The sequence below is a fragment of the Solanum lycopersicum genome, chromosome 4 (assembly GCF_036512215.1).
Source record: "Solanum lycopersicum chromosome 4, SLM_r2.1".
NCBI classification, from domain to species: Eukaryota; Viridiplantae; Streptophyta; class Magnoliopsida; order Solanales; family Solanaceae; genus Solanum; species Solanum lycopersicum.
Window position 1 is genome coordinate 67,252,316 of NC_090803.1, and position 27,713 is coordinate 67,280,028.

Here is a 27,713-nt window from a genome sequence, read left to right on the forward strand (position 1 = left end):
ATCTGGTGAAAGGAGAGTATTAAATTGAGATCCAATAATAAATTTAGCGATTTAGCGAAATTACCTTTTTAGTTAGTGATATTTAAAAAGAAAGTGTGATAGGTAAAACATAATAAGTAAAATGAATTGGCGGGAGTATATAAAAAGCGTAGAATGTAACTATAAGTGTAGTCAATGTTAATGGTATGATAATCGGTAATTATTTGGTATAAATATTTGTATTGAATTATAGTTATTATTTTTTTGAATTATAATCTTTATTCGACTTTTTTTAAAATATAACAATTTATAAATATTCGCATTCAATTAAATTGTATCATTTAAATTGAAACGAAACCGTAATAAACTTGTCCACTCCTCCAAGGGTGTGACATGAGTCATGACAAGTGTGTTGATAAACCGACACTCCATGGATTTTTTTGAATTTCAAAAGTTTGTGTTTTAAAATCTAGGCGGCACTCCGCACAATCTGCTCATCATGTCAACTTGCTACTCCAAATTCGTTTGTTTTAGCTGCATAAAAATAATAATTTTAAAATATTTTATAGAGTTATTCTATTCTATATTTGATAATGAGTATTATTTAGTTTAGAAATTATTTTGTTCCATCTTTTTATATAAAAAAAATGATAAAATAAGTTATTTTATATATAAGGTGAATAAAATAATTTCATAAAATATCTCAAATCATGAAATATCTTTATCTATCCTATCCCGTGGAGGCCCAATCGAATGATGCATCCCAAATAAGTCGTGTGCAAAATGTGTAAAGATTATTTACAATTTTTTATATTAGATTTCTTATGTCCTATAAAATTTTGAATTCGAGACCTGAATATGAAAAAGTCGTTTGATAGATAGTAGTACCCAAATGGAGGCGGGGGGACATAAATAATAATGATTCATATAGCTAGCCTCAATATGTTTGGAGTTGAAGAATAATTGTTAATGTTGTATTACATATTTTATATTTCTTCAACAAAACAGACTTCAATTGCTTGATCCAAGAAAGACAACAATATAATTCTACAATTTACCACTTAATCTTCAAATACTTTATAAAGTAAGAGGAAAAAGACCCTTTAGTCTTTTGATTTAGAAGAATTGCTCATACAAAAGCAAGCATACATCAATCAATGAATAAAAGTACAACATGAGTAACCTTGTTTCTGCCCCAGAAAAGAGACAAGATAATCCCTACATCTATTCTAACAGGGAATATTCTCGAAAGACGAAAATGGTATCGTCAAGCGACATGTACAACCAAGCAGAGTGAGATGCCAAAAAAATTTATCCTAGTTAGAGCTGGTAAGGGAGTCACTGCTCGATATTTTCGTGCCACTTAGTATATAACCACCAAACGCGCTCATCTGCATATGTGGATGGGTTCTTGATGGGAGTACCTGCATGTTTTCAAGTATTTCAGGCACAATTAACAAGCTATAGCAAACATAGGCAGATCTAGAGGCAGGTTCAACTGAACACATTGTTTTTGGTTCGATCCACAAATAAACATGCAAGTTTTTGTGTGTGTATTAGACTCAGTTTAAACCTATTGACTTTAGATCCTAAATTCTGATCACAAGTACAGAAAAAGAAGTTGTCAGTAAAAAAAAAAAAAGTGTACACATGTCAAACTACTTCAAGTGGAGCTATAGTTAAATTTCTATTATCTGCTTGACAGAATCTCCCTGGAGAATGCAAATAAATATAAAGTTAAGTAATCATGTAAGTGGTCAGATCCCCTTTTCGGGGTCGTTTCGGTTTAGTTAAAACAAACCTGATATTCACGTAGCCAAGGTTCAGAAATTTGTAATCCAATCGCCATTTTCTCAATCTGCAGGTTGTGCATACACGTAGCTAGGGGCTGCAATGAAAACAAAGGATTAGTTTTGTCTTATTTTTCCAACAGAAAGGGAAGGTGATGTGACAAAAAGTGCGCTCCAATTATTGACACAACAGCCCGCCCACCTACCCATCCACACCAGTTTATGGGAGAAAGCAGAGTCTTTTAACAAAAATCTAGCCAAAATATAAGCAGTGACGTGATCCTGTTGCAGGATCTCCTCTCAAATGCTTGCATCTCTCAAATGGAAAATGAGAATGACCTTCTGAAAATCTATTTTAGTTCTTCGACTTATTTACTCAGCTTTGGACATTAAAGAGCAGAAAAAAGGATATTGATTTGCTACCACATGCTCACTACAGGATGCCTAAATCCAATAACATAAGGTTTTACTATTAAAAAATGTTTATCTAAACTTCATCCTTAGAAAATTTTTCTAGACATATAAAGAATGCAGAAGTTGGGCTATTGCATAAGTGAATAAGAAAGGGCTGTGTGTGTGAACAATGAATGAGCAGCCTGGCAGGCTAAGAAACATTAAATAAGATTGGCAAGCTAAGAACAATACCTGAGCATACTGGTGATAAACAGCAAAAGGAGCTGAAAATGATAAAAGAGGAAGCACTTCTTTAATAATGCCCCATGGGTCCAGTTCCGGAGCAGCAATTATTAGGCTGAAATATTATATTGGAAATGAGATAGAAGGAGAAACATTATGTGTCAAAGAAAAGAATAAAACCCAGATTAAATTCAAACCTGGAAAAACCGTTTTCTTTCCACGACTTGATGGCCTCGAGGGTTGCTTTCTGACCTGCTTTTATAGATTTAACAGGCTTGATTATTGGAGAAGAAACTCTCTCAGGTGTTACATCCATGCCACCATCTTCAGCTGGCACACTAACTTCGTCTAGACCACCAGAATGAGTGACAGGTAAGGTTTCTTCCTGCAGGAACATGTTTTAGAGAGAAGTTTAAAAGTCATCCACGCACGCATTTACAGAAGAAACAATTTACACCAAAAAAGGATCAACTTTTGACATTACAACATGGTTTTACCTGACCCTCAGACACTGAAGCTCCAGTTTGAAATGAATTCAGGTCGGTCAGTGATGCATGCACGATTCTAGATACATACACAAACAGCAAAGTTTATAGTTAGTACGAATGCAGTAAAACATATTTAGAGTTTAGACAAAAGCTATCCACTGAAATATACAATTTTTTTCTCTGTGCACTAATTGGGTAATTTTTCTATTTCATTGCAAAAGGAAGTGTACCTTTTACAGATTTCATCGCTTAAATTAAACATCCTTGTGATATCGACAGGATATGGTGATGATCCACGATAAGTATTGCACACATAACCAGTACCTGCTAATATCATTGTCATGAAAATATTAAAAAGTCATTAACTTAAATAGCAATTAACACTCTTTAACAATACTATAAGTCTATAACATGTTCGACATGGTTTCACAACTATAAGCATCAGCGCCGTTCACATCATGATGACAAACATACGATCAGTATCAGTAGCAATAATCCACAGACATGATACAATTTCCCATTAGTATAGGCTGCATGATCAAATTTTATGTGTATAAAGCAATGGTCACAATTCACAAATATCCCTTGATTTCCTTAATGTAACTACAGTTAAGAACAAATACATACCTCCAAGTCGTTCTGCAATAGCACCAGTAAGAATACCACTGAGCATGTCCACTACAAGTACATCTGCATTAGCAGTAACATTCCCCAAGGAGAGCAGTAGAGATAGTGCATCCACTCGCATGAATCTGATGGAATCAAGAGGATATAAAATCAACCCCCATGTAAACCCAGAATCATGCAAAGCAAAATGAATAAGATATGAAACTTTGGGTTATTAGACTACAGTGAGCATCTGAACCACAAAGAAAAATAACATCAAGGAGGATATATCAGATTTCAAGATTTTCTGATGCTAAAATAAGTTATCAATGTCTATCCTTCTTTCCCTCCCATCAAAAAGACAAATCATAACCAGAAACAACAGATGAAGATATTTGATCAAACACAAGAAAAGACCATATTATTACCCGATTTTTTCAGGATGTTTCTTGAAGTAGGCCTCACAAATGCTGAAAAATGCAAGAGGTATGTTAGAAATTAAAGAAAAGATTGAGGAAGATAACGACTATGGGATTTGCAACTAGAAACCAAATGTAGTATTACGACTATCTACATCTGACATCACCACTAATAGCTTGGGGATTTCAAGTTCAGAAATTAAATGCAGAACAATCAATTATATGATTTGAAGAACAATAGTGCTTAGAAGAAATTAATGAAAAACTACCATTATATGTTTTACTTATCACCTGAATTAAAAAAAGAAAATCATAAAAAGTGAAACACAATCCACAAGCCCTAAAATGCTTTACTAATCAAAAAGCAATACGAGGACATACTCATCCACAGAAAAACTGAGTGTTCCACATGAATGAAGTGGTATAATCTAGTTACAACAAATAGACAGTTACTGGATCATTGCTCAAATAAGAAATACTGCCTTCTTCCACCTGGGGCGAACGTGCAACATTTTGCAGCATATGAAAGTAACTTGTTTAATTTTGATTACATTACCAATCTTAGAGTTTTATTTACTAAGCTATATCAAAGAAATGCAGTGAAAACATTATCCAATCTCGTTCTACCTTCCCCTTCTCCAAAGATTAAGTTATAAATGAAGGAAAAATCAGGAAGTAGTACGTCTATCTCCAGAATAACTAAAGGAGATTTAAAGACAGGAGTGTACCTTCGTGCAAAGGGGCGCCTCAAAAGTACTCGAGGTGCATATTTCTTCTGTTTCTTAACCCTATACTTATCCTGCAAACAATGAGAGGTCAGCATATTTTCTCAAAGAAAAACTAATCAACACCAAAAATGCCAAGCTCACTTGTGAAAATAATGTCTTCTTCTCAAAAGTTGCACTGTTTGCAATGAGTGCTTCAACTATTTCATCCCCTTTTGCTCCCTGCCTGCAACATAGTCAGATTAATACTTCTCTTCAAAACTGCTAAATGAAAACCTAAGAATCTTGCAGCCTTTTCTTTTGCTTGAGAGAACTCTTTTGTAAACAAAATTTGTTCAAACATATCAGAAGAAATATAATATAGATCTATAGAAATTCTGGATTCAGAAGCCTCCAATTTTTCTGTTAATATATCAATGAAATTTGCCAAAACAGAGTGAAACAGCGGCAGATGATGCATACCACCATCCCAGACTAGTTTGCAGTTCTCAAACCTAGAGGTCGTCTAATTAACTGAAAGTACACATTATCAATATCCACTAAAATAGTATCTTGAAACTGCCTTCGAAAGACTCTTATGCAAGGTTTTCCCACAATTCTTGAAACTGCCCACTAAAATAAATAAACAATACCACATAAAACCATGAACCTCAGACAAACTCACTTTCGCATCTCGTCAATATCTTCACTAGTGAGACTCTGAGCAGTATTATTATCAACAAGCGCACGGTTGTCTTTAGATCCATCCACGTCTTTTTCTTCAAGGCCGTTACCTGATAATGAAAATGCACAAAAGTTACTATAAATTCCACAATTTGTTAAAAAGAGACTAGAACAATAAGAGAAAGTAACACGAGATGTATAAGGGTAGATTGTCTACATCACACTCTGCAGGTGCGGCCCTTCCCCAAACCCAGTGTGACACTCGGGATGCTTTGTGCACCGGGATACCCTTTGAACATGAGATGCATAAGCATATTTAGTTTGGTCTATCTTTGCATACTAGCTTGGTCAAAGAATTATATACTACCTCTACATCCTAGTCTTCTGTCCCGCTTCAACTGGTTCTTAAGCAAGAAATACACTGTAGTGGATAAACCAAGCTAAAAAGAAGACTAGTTCTGGTTTTACTAAAAATGTTTGAATGCGTCATGGAAAACGAGAGCTCATTCTTTGGCTCTATCCAAAAACAAGGTATTTGCAATGTGGCAGGAAGGTCCACAAATGCAACCCCTAAAAGCCATTTGCACAGGCAAAAATATCATCAACTGAAGTCTAAGTACCCCATGTAATCTTCCTTGTTATAAAGTTAAAGAGTTATGTTAATCATGCTTGCTCCCTCCAAGTCTAAAAGAGTCTATGATGATTATCCATACAAAGCAATGCATTTTTCTGAGAAAACCTTGCATTAGAATCTTTCAGATAGATATTATAAGTATATACCATTAAACATAATAGGCTGATTAGCCCTATTATCTGTAATGCTATATAATTACATTACACATAAAATTGTCAGACTGTCACGTGAACTCAAGGGCTCTGAGATGTGAAAAAGAACACTTTCAGAAATGAGGGTAAGGATGTGTATGATACATCGTGATCGGCACATAGGAAGAGCTTAGTGTATCTGGCTGCCTTTTTTAGTAATTGACTACTTCAAAAACTAAGTACTCCCAGTAAATGACTACCGCCCCAAGTTGAATAAACTTAGTAATAATAACTAATTGAAGAACAGAGAAAACAGTACTCATAGAAGATGAAAAGGCTAAATCAGAAGAATACCTTCTGCATTCTCAACAAAACGAGTCAAAAAGGTTCCTTCTTTTCCCGGCTCCACTTGAAACAGAGACCCGAATGGACAACCTATAAGAGGCTGAAGAGAACACTTCTTATTCCCAATTTTCAATGTCCTGCATGCACAACACAACTTCTCCATCAGTTCAAAAATCCATAATCCAGAACAAAAAACTGCATCTTTATGCACTAAAATCAATCAACTATATCTCAATTACAAAACTAAATGCAGCAGACAGAAGCAAAAAAAAATCGGATGTAATTACTTACGAGGCAGCAGTAAGACGAGAAAAAACTAAACGGTCGCCATCATTGATGTCAAGCAATACATTGCAACCTTCATAAGTTAATCTACTATTATGATTTTGCTTCGAATCCTCATCAACTGCTTCTTCAATAGACATTTTTGCTGCTAAAAATTCAATCTTTAAGCATTAGATGAAGCAGTAGAGAAGGAAGTTACACTATAAGCTTCAGTTCTCTGTTAGTTTAAACCCTAGAACCCTAAACGATGGGTAATTTACAAAACAGGAACTGTTATTTAAACAAATAAATATTTAGGCACTAAAATGGTAGATTTTTGGGGATTTAAAATTGGGATAATTCATAAAAGGGGAAATTTCAATTTGCCCCCTAAACTTTAGGTATTTGGTAAAACATCCTCAAATTTTTTTTATAGTAGCAGTATTACCCCCTGATTTATGAAGGTTGACTTCCAATAGACATCAAGCCCAATGTAAGTCAATACTATCATATATTAAGGGTCAACTCAATTTATGTTAGATCTAGACTTATTTCAATCCAACTTGTATCTAATAATTTTTTATCAAGTAAAATATTAGTATATGCTAAATGAGAATTCATTTATTTATTATTCACTCAAATTATTGAATTCGATTATTTTTAACATATTAACATGTTGAAATATCATAAAATGACAATTTTTCATAATGTATATGCATATATGAGATCACAAAATATCATATATTTGTCTGAGAAATTTATGATGATAAAACTTATTTTTATTATATATATATATATATTTGTTATAGGAGTTAAGGGTATTTTTTTGAAATATACATGCACATATAAGCAAATGAATATGAAAACTACATGTTTATAATGATATTAAATCTGTTGATACTTGCAAAAGAATTGGTATTGAATCTATTATTATTATTATTATTATTATTATTATTATTATTATCGCTATATGCAATTTAAAATTCTTTTTTTTTTAAAAAAAAATGTTGTTTATACATTGTGTGCTTGAGTGAATTAATTAAGAATTGTATTTTGTGTGGATGATATGAGAAGTGGAAATGGTGAACATGTCCGCATATTTTGGGACGACAAGGGAACACCTTCTGCAATATCTTCTCTTAGTGAATGGTTGGCCAAATCAGCATCTGACTTCTAACCACTCCATTAAGATTCTTTCATTTTTTAATAATTAACTTGATCACGAAAACGATAATACATAAAAAAATATTACCCGTAGGAGAGTCTTGAAGCAACAATAAAGTTGCATCAGTATAACTTCGTTGGGGTGTATACCATAACAAAAATAACTTTTAGCGGCATTAAATATTGACATTCAGAAAGAGTGCTAAAGTCTAAACCCGATATAAGTCGAGTGTCATTAGAACCAATATCGTTAAAGCCTTTAGGAACATATATAAAGAGTGATAATTGCTGTTAAGAATACATATTAAGAATTAATTATGATTATTTTTGTTATAGTGATAGTACGTCCCTCCCTGAACGATGCAACCCATGGTTTTGAGTCATAGAATATCAGTTATTGATGTTTGCGTCAGGATAATCATAACCATTCGTCGAACCAATTTTTTACATCTGAAAAAAAAAAGATAGTAATGATAAATTATTTAATTAGGGAACAAGTATTTAGCTTAGTATTTTTTTTTCCTTTTATAGGTTTTGTGTTTATCTGCTGGCTATCCACTTAAACTACAAGTTGTCTAGATCTATAGGCAAAGCATGTTCCAATTTCACATGTTGCTAAGTGCCTTAAACTCTATAATGGCTAGAAAGATTGGAAAACATTGTGGAAATATAATAGGGATGTCTTTTGGGAATTTGTACTGAAAAGATAGAGGCACTTTGTTGAATTTGAGGAACCTAAATGGATAATATATACATATAATAATAATAAGAAGTCAGTCACCCTGTTAGTGTTTACTAGTTTTCTTTGCAAAATATGTGTGGTTTCTTTTGTCATTTTTCATTTTTCATTTTGCTAATTATTGGAATCTTCAAACCCACCATGTGTTATGAGGAACAAATTGACTAGTCATTCCAAACTAAGGAGAAAGTGCGTACATATAAACATTCAGAAGCTTCCAAACTTTTGAGAGTGATCCCATATAAGATACACCCCCTCTGTCACGTACGACGGGTGTATCTCACGAGAATTGTCATGTATGATTCACATGTTAACTTGATTTTATTAAACACATTCAAAGTTAGATTGCATGGATATAAATTGAGATCAAGTTAAAATATTGTTTATATATTATGTATTGTCAAATAAATAATGTTGATATTAAAATTCGTCTGTCAAAAAAAAATCAAATTTGATGATTTTTTTTTAAGTTATGTAATTACAAAATGTACACATAGATTTCCAAGCTATTATTGCATGCGAGGAAGTGCGTAGATATAAACAATCAGAAACTTCCAAAAGTTTGAGAGTGATCTCATAAGATTTATAAATTGGTGAAAGTTATTAATGTGAAAAATTGGAAAATTGTTCTTTCTTGAAGTCTCTTCTTTTACACTCAAAGTCATTGATTCTTGATTTTCTTTTCTATGAAAAAAAGAAGAAGCTAAAATTATGCATTTTTTTCAAGTATTATTAATGTGAAAAATTGGGAAATGACTTAATAAGTGTTTTAAAGTGATTTTTGTTACAGAAATAGAAAAATGTGGAAAGAAATATAAAATTGAAGGTGCCTTTAGTGTGTGTATATACTATTTGTGTTAAATTTAATGCAATTTTCTTTAAAATGAAATAACTTAAACCGGTAGTCAACATTTTTAAAGTTGAATATTTACATTTATGTCACTTCTAGTGTAGACTCCACCATGTTTGATCAACTATCAATTTACTCGGTCTTGCCAAAGTCAAATCTAATGAAATTAATGGTTGAGATTAGAAGGGAAAAATCAATTTGATTTAAGTATAGATTAATCAAGGTATACATTAAGACAAAAAAAAAAAAAAAAAAGCAAGCAAATCTACTTATACCATAAAAAAAATATGGTGAGATGAATGAGATTCCTTTATTTTTAATCATCAATTTCGAATTACAGCAGAGCAGTAAGTATTTCTTCATTCTTTATCAAAAGTCTCAGGTTCAAGTCTCTTTAATATGAAATCGTCTTTGTTAAAAAGCACTCTACCTCCAATCTGAAACCTCCCAACGCAAATTCAGATTTAATCAACCTTCAATTTAAGTATTAGATACTGAATAAGAAAAAAATATCTCCCGTTCGCATTCTCCCTTTTTTACGTGATGCTTCCTTAATCAAAAGTCTCAGTTTTTGAATATGAAAAAGGCTCCGGTAGAAAATACATCCCTATTGAATGAGCCTTACACAATATAATGTGATAGAATTAAATTGTTATACCTTGACCAAAAAGTCTCTTAAAAGATATTTGTGATAAAAAATATATATAAAATACAAATTTAAATTAGTTGAACTTTAATATGAATATGAATACGTTACGCATCGGAGAGTAACTAGAAAAAGACAAATACATCAGGATTATTTTATGCTAAGAAGCAGCAAACAGAATATTAAATAAATACAGTAGAAGGAGTAGATAATAAAAGAGACCCAACTATTTTTTTTTTTTAATTTTATTTCCCCTTCTTGGATCCCTCTCCATTAATAAAAAGAAATAAACTACACACTCTTTTACATTAATATAGAAAAGTTAGAACAAACTTCTCTCTCTCTTTTTCTCTTATGAAAAAGAGAACTTCTTCAACAATTGCTCTGTTTTTTTCCCATTTTCTTGCTCTGTTTTTAATGGCACTGTTAACATTTTTACCAGAAACATCAGAAAAAAATCAACCTTCAAAGAGGAGGAAAAAACAACAAAAACAGAATAAGGAGAAACAAAAGCAGCCATCTTCATGGGATCAATTCAAAAACTTATTGACTTGTAAACAAATTGAAAACTCAACTGTTCATGATCCTGCTTCCAAAAACCCTCCTCCTTCTGCTGCTGCTGCTGCTCCTGCTGGAGCTTACTCTAAGTTGAGTTCTTGTAGCTCCATATGCAGTTTCAGGTATTAATTACTTAATTAAATCATATTTCCGTAACGTGCGAGTCCGATTCTCTTTTTTTCATAAATCAAATATATAGATTTTTCTCCCCCACAAGTCTTTCGTACCATGTTGAACTGCGTAAACATCTTATAACAAAAAATCAAAGTCAAAATAGTCATTTTACGATCTTATAATTAAAATATACTCGTTTTTTAGGATTCATACATGCATTATTATATGCACTTCTTTTTTTTAACTATATGACTTTACTTATGTTTTCTTTTCGTTTCGATATTTATTATAAATAAAATTTATTTTTTAAAAATAAAAAAGCAAAATCTCTAAATTTATTAATAGTGTCTTAAAATTTTGATTATAAATTGTATTGACTAGGAAGTGATTAGTAGTGTATTTCATCCAAATTTAAATTATTAGAGAAATTATTGATATAATTTTAATTATTTAATTATATTATGTCTCGATATCATTAGGGATGTGGTACATGGCAACACAAGAGTGGTACATAGAGCTGATAATTCCCCAGAAAGTAGCAGTTTAGGCCAAGAAACTCGTCTTCTAAGCAAGAATAAAACTTCACATCATGATCCTTCATCTTCAAGTTCGAGATCTCTTGCTAGATCAAACGGTAATGGTAGCTCCACATACACTACTTCATCAAGAGGAATGCAATTTCGTAAGCTATCTGGATGTTATGAGTGTCACATGATAGTAGATCCTAGCAGGTATAATTTTAATTTCATTTTTCTAATACATTTTATTTGTGATTAATAATCTTGATATATAGCATTAATGAGTGAAAATATTAATTTTAATTTTTTTTATAGGTACCCTTTACCAAGGTCAACAATTTGTGCATGTCCAGATTGTGGAGAAGTTTTTCCAAAAATTGAGAGCTTAGAACATCATCAAGCAGTTAAACATGCTGGTAAATATTTATATTCGAAAAATCTCAAATACTATCTTAAAAATAAGTATAAATAATTTTCTATAAAACTTGTATAATTAGTATCCTGAAAAGCATATGCTTTAAGTAGTTAAATAGATACAGTATCAAAATGACGTATATTATTCGTGTCTATAAGTTAAATCCTTATATATATTATATTTTCTTTCCTACTTATATTCATATTCCTTTTGTTTAGATTAGGGAGGAGTAGGGGTGGAGTTTATGTGGAAAATCTCTTTTTGGAAAAGTGATATAAAGCTAGTCCACACAAAATAATATATAATCGATAAGATATATAATATAATATATAAACATTATATATGTATAATAACAAGTAAATTTAGATATTTTCTATTGAGCAGTCAAATGTGTAACTTTTTATTTTTAAAATACTCAATTTGCTCGTATTTATCCTAGAAAAGATGATTCCAATCTTGTAAAAGGAGACAAGCTTTAGACAACATTTAAGCTTTGAATTGTTTTAGGCAAAGTTCAAAATTGTGTTAGTGGAGGCAAAACGGAATTGTTAATACAATTTTTATAAAATAATAATATAAAGTACGTTAATTAAATATATTTTTGTGATACATAGGTTGAGCCCCCAATAAATATTTTGCCTTTTTTTTTGGACCACTTAAATATTTAAAGGACCATCTAGAGTAATATTTGCCAACTACCTCTTCATAAAATTGAAAAGTACTATATACATGTAGGAAAATTTTAATTGACAGATAATTAATTTCTCTTTTTATTATCATATACCACACCGACAACATGCATGACACCCTAATTTACAATACTAAATTAATTAATTAAAATATTTTTAGTTTAATAATGTTGAAGATTATTTTATTTTGATTAATTAAGAATGCATACCTAAGAAAGAATCGAATCTTTAATACTGAGATATTACTTGTCTTTGAATTACATACATTTGGTAGCCCACTCTACTTAATAATTAATGTTTTCTTATCTTGTTTAGCTATTTGAGTTCTAATTATTTATCATAAAACTAATTCTGGAATAGCTTATTCCTAAATTATTTCATAATTAGTTAATAACATTAATGTGTTGGTTGGCCAGTAAGACTTGATATCTTACCAACCAGAAATGAGACCCCATTTATTTTCTTTTGTTTTTTTTTTCATATATTTTTTTTATCGAATATTAAAAAATATATATATATTATATGTTTGCGGGTTAATTTTAATTTAAGCCGATTGATTTTCAGTGTCAGAGTTGGGTCCGGAAGATTCAAGCCGTAACATAGTGGAAATAATCTTCAAATCAAGCTGGCTTAAAAAGGATAATCCGATCTGTAAGATCGAACGGATATTAAAAGTCCACAACACCAAACGCACGATCCAACGGTTCGAGGACTGTAGGGACGCGGTGAAGATACATGCAGTGGCCACAGGCAAGAAAAACCCAAGATGTGCAGCTGATGGAAATGAGCTGCTTAGATTTTACTGCACGAGCCTTACGTGCGCCCTTGGTGCACGTGGCTCGTCCAGCTTGTGTGGCTCGGTACCCGGTTGTGGAGTTTGCACTACCATACGTCACGGTTTCCAAGGAAACAAAACTAGTGGAGTCCGCACAACTGCTAGTAGTGGGCGGGCCCACGATTGTCTTGGTAGCGGTATGGCCCGACGCAGGGCCATGATCGTGTGTCGGGTCATTGCTGGTAGAGTCAAGCAGAATGTGGGCGCTTCTCCCACGAAAGAGGAGGAGAATTGCTCTGGCTCTGGTTCTGATTCTGGTTCTGGCTTGTCTGCTACTGGCTCTACCATATACAATTCAGTAGCTGGACATGTAGGGATTTACTCAAATCTCGAGGAATTATACGTATTTAATCCAAGGGCTATACTTCCATGCTTTGTTGTGATATACGAAGCATTGGAATCTTAGGCTTAATGTTTTTTTTTTTTTAATTTGTACTTGAGCTGTTTGTACGGTTTAGTTTGTTTTTTTCTTTTTTGTTGTGTCCTTAAATTTATGTAACTAATTTCAAGTTAGTTAAAAAAAAGTTGTAACACCCGTGAGGTAATGCTGATCCAACTATGATTTTTGTAAATATTTATTTATTTTATTTATTTGTCCTTTTTACATAGTGTTAGTTTGTTGAAGGTGAGTAAATACAGTGATGTTTGAAGTTTATCTACCCAACTGTACCATAATAAATATCTTAAAATATAGCCCCTCAATTAATGCTTTAAAAAAATGCCGTCCTTCAACATTTAACTTGTCATTTTCTATGTCAATATAGGTTATCCCACTAAATTCTTTCGCTCTTTCATGATTTAAGTTATAAATACTGATAATATAAAAATATTTATGTCTTTATATCAATTTTGTTATTATGAAGATTTATATATCTATAGTACATGATAATGTAGGGAACTTGATCTCTTTTAATTGAATATTTACCTTTGTTGTTCTAAAGCTGCAAGAAATAAAGGTAAAGAAACTATAGATAGAAGTAGGGTAAAGGAAGCATTATAGTACTCAAAAGGATAGCTTTGAACTGTGGATGATTTTTTCAGAGTTGGGGCCAGAAATGAGTCAAAAAAGAGTAACAATATGATGATGGTAATTTTATTGATTGGAATTTGATAATTAATTACAGTTCCTAATGTTACCACAGTCAAGGAAAAAAGGTTGATTCCTTAATTACGATCTCATATTAATCGGTCATTTTATTAAAAATTATTGTCATATATTATCATCGCAATCAATGGTTTAAAATGCGGGAACGTGAGGCGGCGCATTTTATACACAATAGGGCGAAGCTTATGCTCCGAGATATGGGGCGTAAGTCTCACGGATCTATGGAGCGTAGTTTTATGTATATTCCATCTCATAGTTTTATTACTAGTAAAATAAGCAGAGGTAAATCTTTTAATGATTTATGATTTTTATTTGAGATGAGTGTTAATAATTAATAATGAAGAAAAGATATTATAATTATTACGTAAAAAATATCATTACACCAACAGTAAAAATATGATTTACTGAAAAAAAGTTTTTTTAAAAAAATTAAAATTTCCTGGCATAGGTTTTTACGCCCAGAACTTACATTTTTATGCTCGGAACCTATGCCTCAAATTTTAAGACGTACCCCACCTCGAGACTCCCCCAAATACATTTTTTAAAACACTAATTGCAATTAATTCTTGCAGAATCTACTTCTTCGAGGCTATATAACAAAAGTTATAGCGAAATACTAACACCTTCTTTATTTTTAACTAAAATTTTAAACTTGAATTCAAATATAATTGAATTTTAATATAAATATCAAAAATTAGATTAAAAAAATTAACATAAAATTTTATTTTTTATAAATTTTCATCATAATCTCAAAAAAATGCTCATGTAATTCGTAATTTCGTGATATGACCAAAATTAAAGGAAAAAAGTAGTTGAAGTAACCGCATGAATCAATCCATCACATAAATGTATTCCTTTCTTTTTTTTTCTTGTTATTAATGGATGAGCTGGAAGGGCACGTGGGGTCAATATTGGGACCACTGCAAAATTAATTAAACTTTATATTATACTGTTTACAATAGAAAAAATATGATAACACTTTGACTGCAGTGATGAACTAAAAATATACTCACATTGTCAAATCAATTTTCCCCGTAACATTATTGCATACACATTCTAGTTTTCTTTTATTTGACTATATATCATTTAGTAGAAAATCAAAATAGGAGTTTTTGAGTAATACAATATGAACTTAATATCGAGTAAATTAATGATTGTTATTAAATCTAATTCATATTAATAACGCGTGGGAAACTCAATAATGAGTTTTAAGTTATTATATACCGAATGTGTAAAAACACATCGGTATACTCGTGCAATTAAGCTCTTATTTTAGTAAAGTTCAAAAAAAATTTGCTTTTATTTGTATATATTTATAAGTATTTGAGAGTAGTGGTTCTTGATTTCCACCCCCTCGTTGTAATACATAATTAATTATGAATGAAGATCACTGAATATCTTGCATTTACTTGTTTTAAATGATGGGTATTAAAAGGAAAAAGATTAGAATTTGTTTTTTTTTTATCTATGTTATTTTATTTTTTAAAATATGTTTATTATTTTAAAACTTTAAAATAGAAGAAAGAACAGTTTATTTAAAATTTAAAAAAATATTATAAATTATTTAAATTTGTAATCAAATTTTCTGACTATTTAGCAGTATTAAATTGTGCGGTTTGAAATGGAAACTTAGTACATCTCCCTCCTTGTATTTTGATTTTTGAAAACTGAGATTCGCATTAATGCATTGTAGTACATGTACACGTACTCACCAGTCTGCCAATATGTTCTTTATTGTTTAAATATTACTCATACTTAATATATTAACTGAGCTGGCACTCATAGAGTTATTACTTATGTGATGTAAAAAATATTCAATGATGTACTTCGTTCAGACAAAACTAAATTGTAAATGAATCTTGTATCGTGTAGGATGAGTCATATCGAATTCTTGTAAGGTTAAGACAATTTTTTTTTAATTGACTTTTAAGATGTGATTTAGGCTCAAAGCTTAATTTAACATGATATCAAAACTATATTCAATTTGATTGTGGGGTGGAATACCTCCGGTCCATGAATGTGCATGCACTGGGGCGGATAGTAGAATCCCAGATAAATAATGTTTGGATCTAGGCGTGACTCGTGAGGGGTAATGAATAGAATCAATAATACATTGTTGAGGGAAGAAAACCTTAGCTCCTTGTAAGAATATAAGGACTTGAACAATTCTCTTAGGTGAGTTACGCTCAAAACCTAATTTGACATGTAAATTAACAATATATGATTTGAATGAGTGAGACTATGCAAATCTTACACCGACTTTTGTGAGATAGAAATGTTAGACCTTTGGCTCAATTAAGTTAAAGATGAGTATTTACATGAAATATGTGTGGCAATCTAAAGAAAATCTTAATTTCTCATCATTAAGCAAAGTAGGAGGAAGAGACAAGTTTTATCAGAAATTGGTGATCGTAAATTAAATACTTTTATAAGGCTATGTACTATAACTTAAATAAGACACTTAAAATGGGCTACGTGGTGCAAATCATGTGGTTAATCATTTTTTGGGCCAGAGCCCAATCTTGATTGGGCTCTGGTTGGTTGCAGGTTCCTGTCCATGGGTTTGGTTTGAGCTTCCTACCACATTGACTTTGGGCCTTTGGCCTTCTTTTTCCAGTCCTTTTACTAAAATTCTCACTTTTTATATGTATATATATTAGGATAAACAAAATTATTTTCATATATCTGAATCTTGATAGATAAAGTTATTCAATATTATTCAATATTTATAAAGGTGGATATAATTATATCTTCAATAAATAGAGTTGGTCCATACTACTGTTGGTGGGAGACAACAGATACGCCTGATCGAATAGTTGATGTATGAACTTTGAGTTGGTGAAGATCAATAAATGCTTGACATAAAAATAGTAGATAATTTCTTTTATATGCCTAAATCTCAATAGACGATAAAGTTATTTGATATTTATAATGGTGACTAGAATATTATCAAACCTTGATAAACAGAGTAATTAATTGATATGGAGATAACAAATGCCTCAATATACAAGATAGTCCAAATACAATTATATCTTTTTAATTGAAATTATCCAACATCCAATTGTAAAACTAAAATTAATCAAGATGATAATAAGTCTTTTTTTAAATACAACAAATAATTTTTAACGTATAATATAAGCTCAAGCACATGCAGTACTCATTTGAGAGTGATTCTTAGAGAATATTATCTTAGGAAAAAAGGCAAGTTATTATTGATCATACTCATTAATGTCGTACTTTTATAACTTCTTTGCTTTTAATTAAAAACTAAGCCAGTCAATCATGTCTTAGTGAACTTGTTGTCTATTACTAATTTAATCATTTAAATATAAATGTGATTAGCAAGTCATCATAATATAATTTAGTTTTTTCATCTCATAAATTGCAAGTAAATAACCACTTTATAAGCTTTGTCGTTACCCATAATGCAAAACTTCACTTTTTTTTTTATTGAATGATATTTTATTACTTTTAAATCGATCTATGCATTATAAAAATATTTAGAATGTATACACATATATAACCATACTCATTTTGAACGTCTTAGTAACTTTAAATTATGAATTTACCTATGTCGAACAAACATGCATATATGACATAAGAGAATCTCCCACCTGAATCATTCTTAAGATCACCAAGCTCTCTCGTATGAAACTAGACTATAACATAGAGTTTGACTGAAATCAAGAATTTCGATCTAAACTCTAAATTGTCTTAAGAAGTTCATTTTAGTTATATTTACAAAGTAATACTCCCTCCGTCCACAGTTAATTGTTTTGGTTTTCTTTTTTAGAGTCAACTAAAAGAACTTTGACTTACATTTTACGATGTATATTTTCATCATATTGATATACAAAAAATTGCAGTTTATAGTATTTTTCATATAGTTTATGAATATCTTTTTTTTAAAAAAAAGTATCGAATTAACTTTATTGACTTTCGAAAAGTACAATGACAAATAAAAGTGAATAGAGAAAATAATTTATTTAGAACTTAATAACTTAAAAGAATCAAATTTCTCGAATTATAAATTTCAAATGCCTACTTGAAGTACGGTACCTGTATTTACAATCTTTACTTCTCTATTATATTGTTCAATACGTTCACGGATAATATTACTAATTTCGTCAGCTCGAATGGTTACCATGATTCTTAATTTGGATTCGATAACTTTGAGTTTGTCCATAATTATCCATAAGAGTTAGTTTTGAAAGGATAGAACCAATGATATTAATTATTACCATGCTAACATGATTATTTGAATGAGGACTTTTGATTTTTGAGAGTGAGTTAATATAATATCATAGTACAAGACATGATTATTACTTGGAAGTTAATATAATTAACAATCTAAATAAACAAATGTACTTTGAAAAGACAACAAAAGCCCATATATATGATTTGGTCACATGGTTAAAGAATTAAACCATCATCTTTTTCCAAATTTCATAAATATATATAAACCTTATTATAGCCAAAACTTATAACAAAAATACAAAGGCTTTTTGTGTTCTAACAACAATAATGTACACTAACAAAACTTCTATTCAAAGAGAAAGCTTTGTTATTCAAGTTTCAGAAAATTTTCAATCTTCATCTCAAGTTATTAGCCCTTCTTCTAATAAATTAATCAATTTCTCCGCTATGAAGCTTTTCGATCGCTTTCGCAAGATCGTCATGCGATTCGTTTTCCCTATCCCAACGTCTAGCCGGAGGAGGCCGAGTCGGGCTGGGGCAACGATGTCGGCAACCGGGCCGGGCTCAGGACAGAGACGGAGATCCTGTGACCGGCCCGATCCGCCGAAGACCTCATGTAGCTCTTATTATTCATCAACTTCTCATTATAATGAAGCTATTGCTGATTGTATAGAGTTTTTTAATAAGTCATCACAAGATCAAGGTATTTTTAGTGGTAGAAAATCAGACGTTATTGTGTGATTTTTATGTTTTTTTGGGGCTAAAGTAATTAATTCAGTGCAACCATGCTTGTAGCTTGTGTTGTTTATTTTATTTTATTTTTGAATTTTATGAGTTCAAATTTGATGTTGTAAATTTAAACATAGTTGTATATGTGGAATAGCTGATTTTGATTTTCTTAATCTATTCAATTATAGAGACCCCATAACAAAATATGACTAGTAAAACCCAAAATTAACATCTTAAGAAAATCGAGTTCAAATCGATCTAAAAATTCTCGATGTTCAACTAACTTGAAAAGAAATTTACTATAAAAAGAAAAAACGTTATCTTTGAATGGATATTTTAGTGAGAATAATTTGTTTTTATTTTTTTCTTACAAAATTTAGTTATTCTCTAGCTATTCTTGAATTTTTTGTAAAACTCATTAGAGATTTTTTTAAATATTATTACAAGAAGCAAAAGGAATTACATATCATAATTTATAGTATATCTCTTATTGAAAATTGTAAACAAAGAAATCAAATATGCATATTAACCAACCTTACTTTTCACACTTTGATTTCAAGCAAAAAACCATTGGAAAATTCAAACGGAACGCAAGCCTTGAGATGTCTTTTTATTCGATTTAAACTCGAGCAGATTGAATGTTATTATCCGAATTACTACCTCTTTTCCTAGAAAAAATTCCCCCAATCAATGGTATGATTAGGGATATTTTTTTCTTTTTCTTCTTGTTGATTGAAGGATGGTTTTGTAATAATACAACATGATCATGATCATCACCTTGTGAAGGATTTGCAAATGTGACATATCTTTTTTTGTGAAACTCAATATTATTTTGATCATGTGACATAATTTGTGATTTCTCTATATATTTTAGGTCTTCAATTTCTGATACCATGACTTTTTGTTGCTCAAATTTTAGGTTATTAAGCTCATTTCTTGTGCGTTCAAGTTCTTCTTCTAAAGAAGAGAGACATGTAGCCATTACCAATCTTTCTTCTCTTGCCCTTTCTAGTCTTTGCTTTGTCTCAATTAACTCATCATTAAACGAGTCGTCGCTTTCGTCTTCATGACTCGATCCATCCTGTTTCTGAATAAATAAATAATTAAGTTAGAGTTATATATACTGACAGTGTAAATAATATTTATCATATCGAGTAAATCATGTAGGCAACTTAGAACTCAAAAAATGAATTTCTTCATTGTATAATTAAAGATTAGAGTCATTGATCTAGTTTATATATAAACAGTTCAATTTATATATGTTTGAAATTAAAAGATACTTTGGTTAGTTGGTTAATCCTCTTTTTCACTATAATATTGTCAGTCTTTATTCTCCAACATGAAAAAAAATATACTTGTATTACAGATTAAGCAAGCGTTTTTTTTTCTTCTTCTTATACTGCTTGATGTTGCATTTTAGAGATTATAGCACTAATGAGATTTAGCGACAATTAATCAGTAATTACCGTTAAATATGTATTTTTAGCGGCAATTAACACTCTTTGTATATGTTTCTAAAGGCTTTAGCGACATTGAATCTAACGACACTTAACTAATACCGGTAAATAATTAATCACTTTTTATTAATGTGTCTATTTATTACCGATAAAAGTTGTTTTTGTTGTAGTACAGTAGGTTCAAGCCATGTGAAAATAGCCTTTTGCAAAAGTAGTTGCATACAATATACCTTTATGGTGGGGTTCTTTTCTGGACTCATAAATAGCAGAAGTTTAGTGCTAACGGTTGTGTTTTCCTCACACAAATAGAGATAATGTATGCGTACATCCTAAAATGAATACTTTTTGAACACTAGAACCTTTAATGAGCAACGTGTCCATTTTGGTCGGTAACGTCCAAAAGGTGTCTGTTTTGGAGCCGAACTCGTGATACCTAAACCCCACTGGATAGATTAATATTTTATGCGTTATATAGCAAATATACACTATTATATCCCTAAGAGACAACTACATATAATTGTCACTGAATTGAAAAATAATAATAGAAATTACGTGCTACAAATATATTAAAAGAACACTCATATAATGTAAAAATTTGGTATACTATCGGTGTATATAATATGAAGTGGAGAATAAATGGTGTATATTACCTGTTTAAGCTTATTAGCAGAGTAGAGTTCTCCAGCAAGAACTCTTTCTCCGAACAACATGACTGCCTCCTTAACCGAACGAAATGGAGCACTCGTATCGATCTCCGCCTTTCCCATCATTGTGGTCACTCCTTCTGATTCTTCCATATCGTTTATTGTCAGTTTCAACACTATTATCGATCGAATGTATGTTTGTAGGAGTGTGTTTGATGAATGAGAGACTATAAAAGAGCTTAAAAAGTGGAAACAAAAGAAGATGAGTAAGTGGAGCTTCGTTTCTTCAAGTCCACTTCACTAGAATTATTCTGCCTTGTAACTTGTACCTCTTTCTTTTTAGTAAAAAATATACAGAATTGATTCAACTAGAAGCTCAAGGCAAATTGGGCTGGATTGTGTGGGTTTTTTGGTTTATTTAGTGGGCCTACTTTGATTTTGATATAAAAATGAGTAATGACAAACATAAAAATCATATTTGCATAATGTGTTCCATAGCTAATATAAGTATGTATATTTCACTATACATATACAACAAAACAGTTGTATAAGTCGTCATACATATACAAAAGAAAACAGTTGTATACAAAAGATTAATTGTATAATTTATGTACGTATAAAATGAGAAATAGTGAAACACAAAAGAAAATTGCGCAGGTAGGACGAAGATATATGTATTCGCATGTGTATATACAATTTTCTCTCGCTTTCTACAAACAGAAACACAATTTATACATTTCGTTTATGTTTGTATAAGCAAGCAACGTGAGGGTGGTGAGCGAGATCTGGTAGAAAGGAACGGAAACATATGTATACATATAATTTTCTCTCGCTTTATACAAATACAAACCCATTTTATATATTTGTATTTGTATTAAAAACAAGAGAGACGAGCGAGAGAGGGGCGAGAGTTTGAGAGAGATAGACGACTGACAAATAATTTGCTACATGACACAAAAATCAAAATACAATTATAACAGTTAATTTAAATTATTAGTTTGTCATTATATACTATTTTTTCATAAAAATAAGTGATACAGATCTAAATAGACTATGATATGTAATAGATTTTGTTGTAGAATAATTATTTTCGATCGCATGAACATTTTCAATAATTCTTTTTATCAAGTATTAAAACTGTTTTTTTATCCACAATAAAATAAATAGTAAGGAGTGGGGCAAACATACATTTGAAACTCCGACAGAAAAACCAAAAACCAAAAAAAAAAGGTGAAAAATTCCAAGCAGCCAGCTACTTTTCTTGTCAACATCGTCTTGTCCGCCACAATCCGGAGAGAAACTAGTATTATTTGTCACTCTAGTCATTTTTAGTATGTTCTTTAAAAAATATGTATATTATTTTATATAATATTCTTTCTGTTTAAAAAAAAGATTTTTAAAATCTGTTTTAAAATGAATGATTTTTTTTTTTAATTTTAACTTCGCATATGACATGTTTAATGTCACAAGATTAAAGGATAATTTTGTAAATTTGATATAACATTAATATAGGATCACAAGATTGAACCGTCTTCTTTATTTTCTTAAACTTTATGTCAAACCAAATTAGATCACTTTTTTTCAAACGAAGGGAGTATTTGAAATTTTTACTCTTAAGTTTAAACTTCTCTTTTTATTAGTATTATACATATTAATATAATAATTAATATATTATCATATGTCTAGAATAGATTTAAGTTGTAAGTGTAGTTATAATACATGTCAAAAGTCTCATTTCCTTCCTTTTATTTCGTGTGTTTTGGTTTAACATAAGAACATAAATTTTGAGAAAAGTGACTCACTATTAATTAAAATATTAAAATCTTTGATCATACTAAAAAATTTAAATATGTGAAAAGATAAATTAATAATAAACAAAATTTTGAAGAAATAAGAATATTATTCAATAAGTTCAAAGGCAATAATGACATATTTATCGGATAATCTTTTATGAATATTTTATAAATATTTTAGATGTATCTTTATAAAAAATAACGTTATATATACATAAAGTAATCTTTTGAGAGTTTAATTTAAAATCGAATTAACTCGTAAAGTTTTAATTAGACTTAAACGCATGTCGTGAAGTCCTACGGAACTTCATTGTCCTGCACTAAATTTAGTCAAGCAGAAAAGCTGTAATGCTCTCTGCTACGGTTTAGTTTCAGCACTATGAAAGTAACGAACAGTTTTATAGTTAGCCAAATTCTTATATTCTTTCATTAAATCCTCACATCATTATTTTATTGAAATTCAACTGTTTTTCATCATTATTTTATTTGAAATTCAACTGTTCAAACAAACTTTTTTTTTTTTTCAAGTGTTAAAAGTTGAGATCTTCAAACACTCTGTTTCAACGTCACCATTTATTGTCTCTCTTTTTTTCTCCGTCACACAATTGAATTGATCTCACTGTTACCTAAAATGTCGGTCACCGTTAGCTCGCCGGCCGTCCGATCCTTCCATGTTTCACGATCACCTCATAAAACGATCTCTAGGCCACGTGTCATTATATCTGCCGTCCGATCTACTGACAGCTTAGGAGTAGCACCAATTTTGACGAAGTTGCAGAAAGATTGTGCTACTCCTCTTCCAGTTTTGCGCCACGTGGCGGATGCAATGGCCGATGATATGAGGGCCGGGCTTGCCGTCGACGGCGGCAGTGATCTGAAGATGATCCTTAGTTATGTCGACACTCTACCAACTGGGTAAACTACTAATTTTATTTTATTTTGGTTCAGTTGTGATATTAATTGGTTGGCCAGCTAATTGGGTAAAGATCCCATTATTTTTACTTTAAGCTATAGTTGGTGTACTTCAATTCTTCAAATGTTTAATTTGATGAACATAATCACAAGGAGTTACATGGTTTAAAGACTTGTCTTTTTCGCCATGTAATGTGTTTGTCATCTCATCTAAAAGCTGAAAGTTGAATAATTGTTATGTTTGAACACGCGGCTACATGTGAGCTTGATTTTTTTCATGGGACGAACACATTGAAATATTTTTTACTTGCGATGATGTTTGAATCAATAATCTCTGGTTGATTTGATACCATATTGATGTGTGTGACTATCTTGTCTAAAAGTTTGAGCATGTTATAGTGTCTTGATTATATATTACTCCCTTCGCTTCATTTATGTGTCTCTAATATTTCCAAGTATGATTTCGATTTGTTCACTTGTTTGATTGTTGAGCTTGTTCTTATAGTATTTGTTACAATATATTAATGATTAATGAAGGAATGAGAAAGGCTTGTGTTTGATTGTTGAGCTTGTTCTTATAGTATTTGTTACAATATATTAATGATTAATGAAGGAATGAGAAAGGCTTGTTTTATGCGTTGGACCTTGGTGGTACAAATTTCCGGGTGCTAAGGGTGCAGCTAGGTGGTAAAGAAGAGCGTGTAGTCGCCACTGAGTTTGAGCAAGTCTCTATACCCCAAGAACTGATGTTTGCTACCTCCGAGGTTGTTTAGTTTTTCTTGTTGTAATGGGATTTGACCAATACTATCTTTTTTGTTGTTGTATTCATCTTTGCATCGGTTATTGTAGGAGCTTTTCGATTTCATAGCTTCTGCGCTAGGAAAATTTGCACAAAAGGAAGGTGGTAATTTTGAGTTGCAACAGGGACGGACAAGGGAAATAGGATTCACGTTTTCTTTTCCGGTGAAACAGACTTCAATAAGAACTGGAATCCTAATCAAATGGACAAAAGGTTTTGCTGTCTCTGGAACTGTTAGTATTTCTTGACTCTCTTATTTGTGTAAAGGAGTGGCAGATTTTAGACATCTTACTAATTTAGCCTATGACTGATTCTGGAACCATACATCGCTAAGAAGGCCAATCAATTCTGCGTTATTTTAGTTTCAGTAAAGATGGCCAATTTCCCTCGAACTACTAAAACTTCCAACGAACGTTACGGTTTTACCTTTTTCTGAAGAAAGCACCGGAATCATCTAGTTGGTAAAATCCTGTAATTCCATCCCCAATCGATTGTGCATGTGAGATTTTCTGTTTTCTGGACAACCGAGTGTTTCATATTCGTGAGTCCATTTTTTTCAAGATACAACAAATTTGTAAGAGTACTGGTTACACTATGATAACTGATTAGTAAGTTGTGTAATTAGAGGGATCATTTCATCGCTTTGTTCTTACAAGTCGAATCGGAAAATACTGGATTCCAAACTAGTAGAGAAGATCGAGTTCCTTAACATTGACTTTTAACTTTGTCTCTCTTATCATTATCATTTTCATTTTACCTGCCGATTATTTTTTGATTCCATCATAACATGGAACAGGCGGGAAAAGATGTTGTTGCTTGTCTGAATGAAGCCATGGAGAGGCGGGGAATGGATATGCAAGTGTCTGCCCTGGTAGGTTCTTGCTCAACTTCATGTGTATTGTAGAAATGTTGGAGAATAGTCTGGCGCTTCCTTAGTTCAATCATTTCATGATTTCATTGTCAAGTTAGGTCAATGACACTGTGGGAACACTTGCCGGAGCAAGATACTGGGATGATGATGCCATGGTTGCTGTCATTCTTGGGACTGGAACCAATGCTTGCTATGTAGAACGTGTGGATGCTATTCCTAAGCTGGCAAAAAGGATGTCTAAGTCTCCAATAACGGTAAGTAGAGCCCAAATCTCCTTCGTCAAGTTATTTCATGAACAGATTTTAGCAACCATTGAGTTTGATACATCATTATATTTTAGATTGTGAATACCGAATGGGGAGCTTTCTCAAATGGCCTTCCTTTAACTGAGTTTGATAGAGAAATGGATGCCGAGAGCATTAACCCTGGTGAGCAGGCAAGTATTATTGACTCAAAATGTGAAAATTTCTTTTCTTCGTATTATTGGTATCACACTGTTTCTTAATGGTCTTTTCTACCATCTTATTTCTTGATGAAGATTTTTGAAAAGACCATCTCTGGTATGTACCTTGGGGAAATTGTGAGACGGGTGCTGGTCAAAATGGCCAAGGTTGGGGGCTTATTTGGTAGCAGCTATGTTCCGGAAAAGCTAGTCACTCCATTTGTGCTGAGGTAATTACATCTGTTATATCAGAAGTTTATGATGCAAATGTTCTCGGTTTGTATTAATTAGTTTTTACTCACTCTGTCTGATCTGCATCATATAGGACACCTGATATATGTGCCATGCAGCAGGATACATCAATAGATCTTGAAGCTGTTGAGTCTGTCCTCTATGATGTAGCTGGGGTATATTCCTTAACTCTCGTGTTTTAACTTGCACTGCAATACTCTTTCCAGTCACTTATCTTCTAGGCCAATTTTTTTTCCGATTGAATACTTGTTGTCCAATAATCGATTCATGAAGAACCTTACATTTGAAGATCTATATTCATTCCAAAGACAACATTCAAAAGGATAGTTTAGCATCTGTTTCCATAAACATAGAACATTTTCCAGAGTTATGTTTATAGATATGAAAACACACAATAACAACTACTATTACGCCTCAATCCCAAGCAAGTTTAGGTCAGCAAAAAAATTTAGTCTCTCTAGCACTAGAAGTTCTTTGCAAAAAATATTTTCGTAGAGTATGAAAGAAGTCTACGAACGTTTTGATGTTCACGATTTTTCTTTGGATTATTAAATTTCAGGTAAAATCCGATCTAAGTGCAAGGAAAACAGTCGTGGACATTTGCGATACTATTGCAAAACGAGGGGGTCGTCTAGCTGGTGCAGGAATTGTTGGTATATTACAGAAAATGGAGGAAGATTCTAAAGGTCTCATCTTTGGTAAAAGAACAGTTGTAGCAATGGATGGAGGCTTATATGAGCACTATCCTCAGTACAGAGGATACCTCCAAGAAGCTGTCACAGAGCTACTAGGCTCGGAAATTTCGAAAAATGTAGTGATAGAACATTCAAAAGATGGATCTGGTATTGGAGCTGCATTATTAGCTGCTGCAAATTCAAAGTATGAACATGATGATTAAGGGAAAAGCTAAATTTCATGTGTTCAAAGGTTTGCTTGAGGAAAAATACATGAGCATTTGTAATTTAGAATGTTCTAAAGAAGGATTGATGATTGGATTTATAGAGGCTCTTGTTTGTGATGCCATTTTTTGTACTCCCATTAATGAAGTACGAAGAAGTGAGGATTTATATAGCCAACCCCAATTTATTTGGAATCGAGGCGTAGTTGTAATTGTATTATATGCAGCACTGACTTATTTATGTGATAAAAAGCACATGTATCAGTAAATATAGAACATCTTGTTTGTTTTGTAATTGTGAAATAAGCACAAATAAAACGCTTTGGACAAAGCGTTTTATGCTATATTTATCATAAGGGCCTTTTTTTTATACTTACTTACACATGTCCCTACTGTATTGTCTCTA

At 31.6% G+C, this 27,713-nt stretch overlaps 5 protein-coding genes across 6 annotated transcripts; 3 read left to right on the forward strand and 2 right to left on the reverse strand.

The window, feature by feature from the left end:
- Nucleotides 1-1,064: 1,064 nt before the first annotated feature.
- On the reverse strand, nucleotides 1,065-7,000 carry LOC101261023 (uncharacterized). 2 transcript variants are annotated; one of them, XM_004238304.5, is made up of 13 exons: nucleotides 6,708-7,000; nucleotides 6,426-6,553; nucleotides 5,308-5,416; nucleotides 4,788-4,869; nucleotides 4,647-4,717; nucleotides 3,928-3,969; nucleotides 3,521-3,645; nucleotides 3,124-3,217; nucleotides 2,903-2,969; nucleotides 2,603-2,790; nucleotides 2,415-2,520; nucleotides 1,781-1,867; nucleotides 1,065-1,403 (listed from the first exon to the last, which is right to left on the reverse strand). In XM_004238304.5, the coding sequence occupies exons 1-13, from the start codon at nucleotides 6,839-6,841 to the stop codon at nucleotides 1,296-1,298; spliced, it is 1,341 nt and encodes a 446-aa protein (XP_004238352.1). In that variant the 5' UTR covers nucleotides 6,842-7,000; the 3' UTR covers nucleotides 1,065-1,295. The 2 variants fall into 2 exon arrangements, with proteins under 2 accessions (XP_004238352.1, XP_010320424.1); XM_010322122.4 differs by having other exon boundaries at nucleotides 3,124-3,220; nucleotides 6,708-6,955.
- A 3,263-nt stretch (nucleotides 7,001-10,263) lies between these two features.
- LOC101261325 (uncharacterized) lies at nucleotides 10,264-13,795 on the forward strand. The gene is made up of 4 exons (XM_004238305.5): nucleotides 10,264-10,759; nucleotides 11,231-11,482; nucleotides 11,585-11,685; nucleotides 12,938-13,795. The coding sequence occupies exons 1-4, from the start codon at nucleotides 10,434-10,436 to the stop codon at nucleotides 13,612-13,614; spliced, it is 1,356 nt and encodes a 451-aa protein (XP_004238353.2). The 5' UTR covers nucleotides 10,264-10,433; the 3' UTR covers nucleotides 13,615-13,795.
- A 5,012-nt stretch (nucleotides 13,796-18,807) lies between these two features.
- On the forward strand, nucleotides 18,808-19,412 carry LOC104647203 (uncharacterized). Its single transcript, XM_010322123.4, has one exon. The coding sequence runs from the start codon at nucleotides 18,838-18,840 to the stop codon at nucleotides 19,249-19,251; it is 414 nt and encodes a 137-aa protein (XP_010320425.1). The 5' UTR covers nucleotides 18,808-18,837; the 3' UTR covers nucleotides 19,252-19,412.
- Nucleotides 19,413-19,698: 286 nt separating this feature from the next.
- On the reverse strand, nucleotides 19,699-21,638 carry LOC101248672 (WEB family protein At1g75720). The gene is made up of 2 exons (XM_004238572.5): nucleotides 21,347-21,638; nucleotides 19,699-20,326 (listed from the first exon to the last, which is right to left on the reverse strand). The coding sequence occupies exons 1-2, from the start codon at nucleotides 21,491-21,493 to the stop codon at nucleotides 19,859-19,861; spliced, it is 615 nt and encodes a 204-aa protein (XP_004238620.1). The 5' UTR covers nucleotides 21,494-21,638; the 3' UTR covers nucleotides 19,699-19,858.
- Nucleotides 21,639-23,745: 2,107 nt separating this feature from the next.
- Nucleotides 23,746-27,553, forward strand: HXK4 (plastidic hexokinase). The gene is made up of 9 exons (NM_001247788.2): nucleotides 23,746-24,048; nucleotides 24,659-24,809; nucleotides 24,895-25,077; nucleotides 25,641-25,715; nucleotides 25,814-25,969; nucleotides 26,056-26,151; nucleotides 26,254-26,387; nucleotides 26,483-26,564; nucleotides 26,969-27,553. Exons 1-9 carry the CDS (start codon nucleotides 23,765-23,767, stop codon nucleotides 27,305-27,307), a joined length of 1,500 nt encoding a protein of 499 aa, NP_001234717.1. The 5' UTR covers nucleotides 23,746-23,764; the 3' UTR covers nucleotides 27,308-27,553.
- Nucleotides 27,554-27,713: the final 160 nt, after the last annotated feature.

Coding starts and splice junctions, on each gene's coding strand:
- LOC101261023 (XM_010322122.4), bottom strand. CDS start 6,841: ATGTCTATTGAAGAAGCAGTTGATGAGGATTCGAAGCAAAATCATAAT. Junction 6,554..6,707: donor TCTCGTCTTACTGCTGCCTC/GTAAGTAATTAC, acceptor TTGTGCATGCAG/GACATTGAAAATTGGGAATA. Junction 3,646..3,927: donor AAACATCCTGAAAAAATCGG/GTAATAATATGG, acceptor TGATTCCATCAG/ATTCATGCGAGTGGATGCAC.
- LOC101261325 (XM_004238305.5), top strand. CDS start 10,434: ATGAAAAAGAGAACTTCTTCAACAATTGCTCTGTTTTTTTCCCATTTT. Junction 10,760..11,230: donor AGCTCCATATGCAGTTTCAG/GTATTAATTACT, acceptor CGATATCATTAG/GGATGTGGTACATGGCAACA. Junction 11,483..11,584: donor ATGATAGTAGATCCTAGCAG/GTATAATTTTAA, acceptor TTTTTTTTATAG/GTACCCTTTACCAAGGTCAA.
- LOC104647203 (XM_010322123.4), top strand. CDS start 18,838: ATGTACACTAACAAAACTTCTATTCAAAGAGAAAGCTTTGTTATTCAA.
- LOC101248672 (XM_004238572.5), bottom strand. CDS start 21,493: ATGGAAGAATCAGAAGGAGTGACCACAATGATGGGAAAGGCGGAGATC. Junction 20,327..21,346: donor CTGCTAATAAGCTTAAACAG/GTAATATACACC, acceptor TTATTTATTCAG/AAACAGGATGGATCGAGTCA.
- HXK4 (NM_001247788.2), top strand. CDS start 23,765: ATGTCGGTCACCGTTAGCTCGCCGGCCGTCCGATCCTTCCATGTTTCA. Junction 25,078..25,640: donor GTTTTGCTGTCTCTGGAACT/GTTAGTATTTCT, acceptor AACATGGAACAG/GCGGGAAAAGATGTTGTTGC. Junction 26,565..26,968: donor TCCTCTATGATGTAGCTGGG/GTATATTCCTTA, acceptor ATTAAATTTCAG/GTAAAATCCGATCTAAGTGC.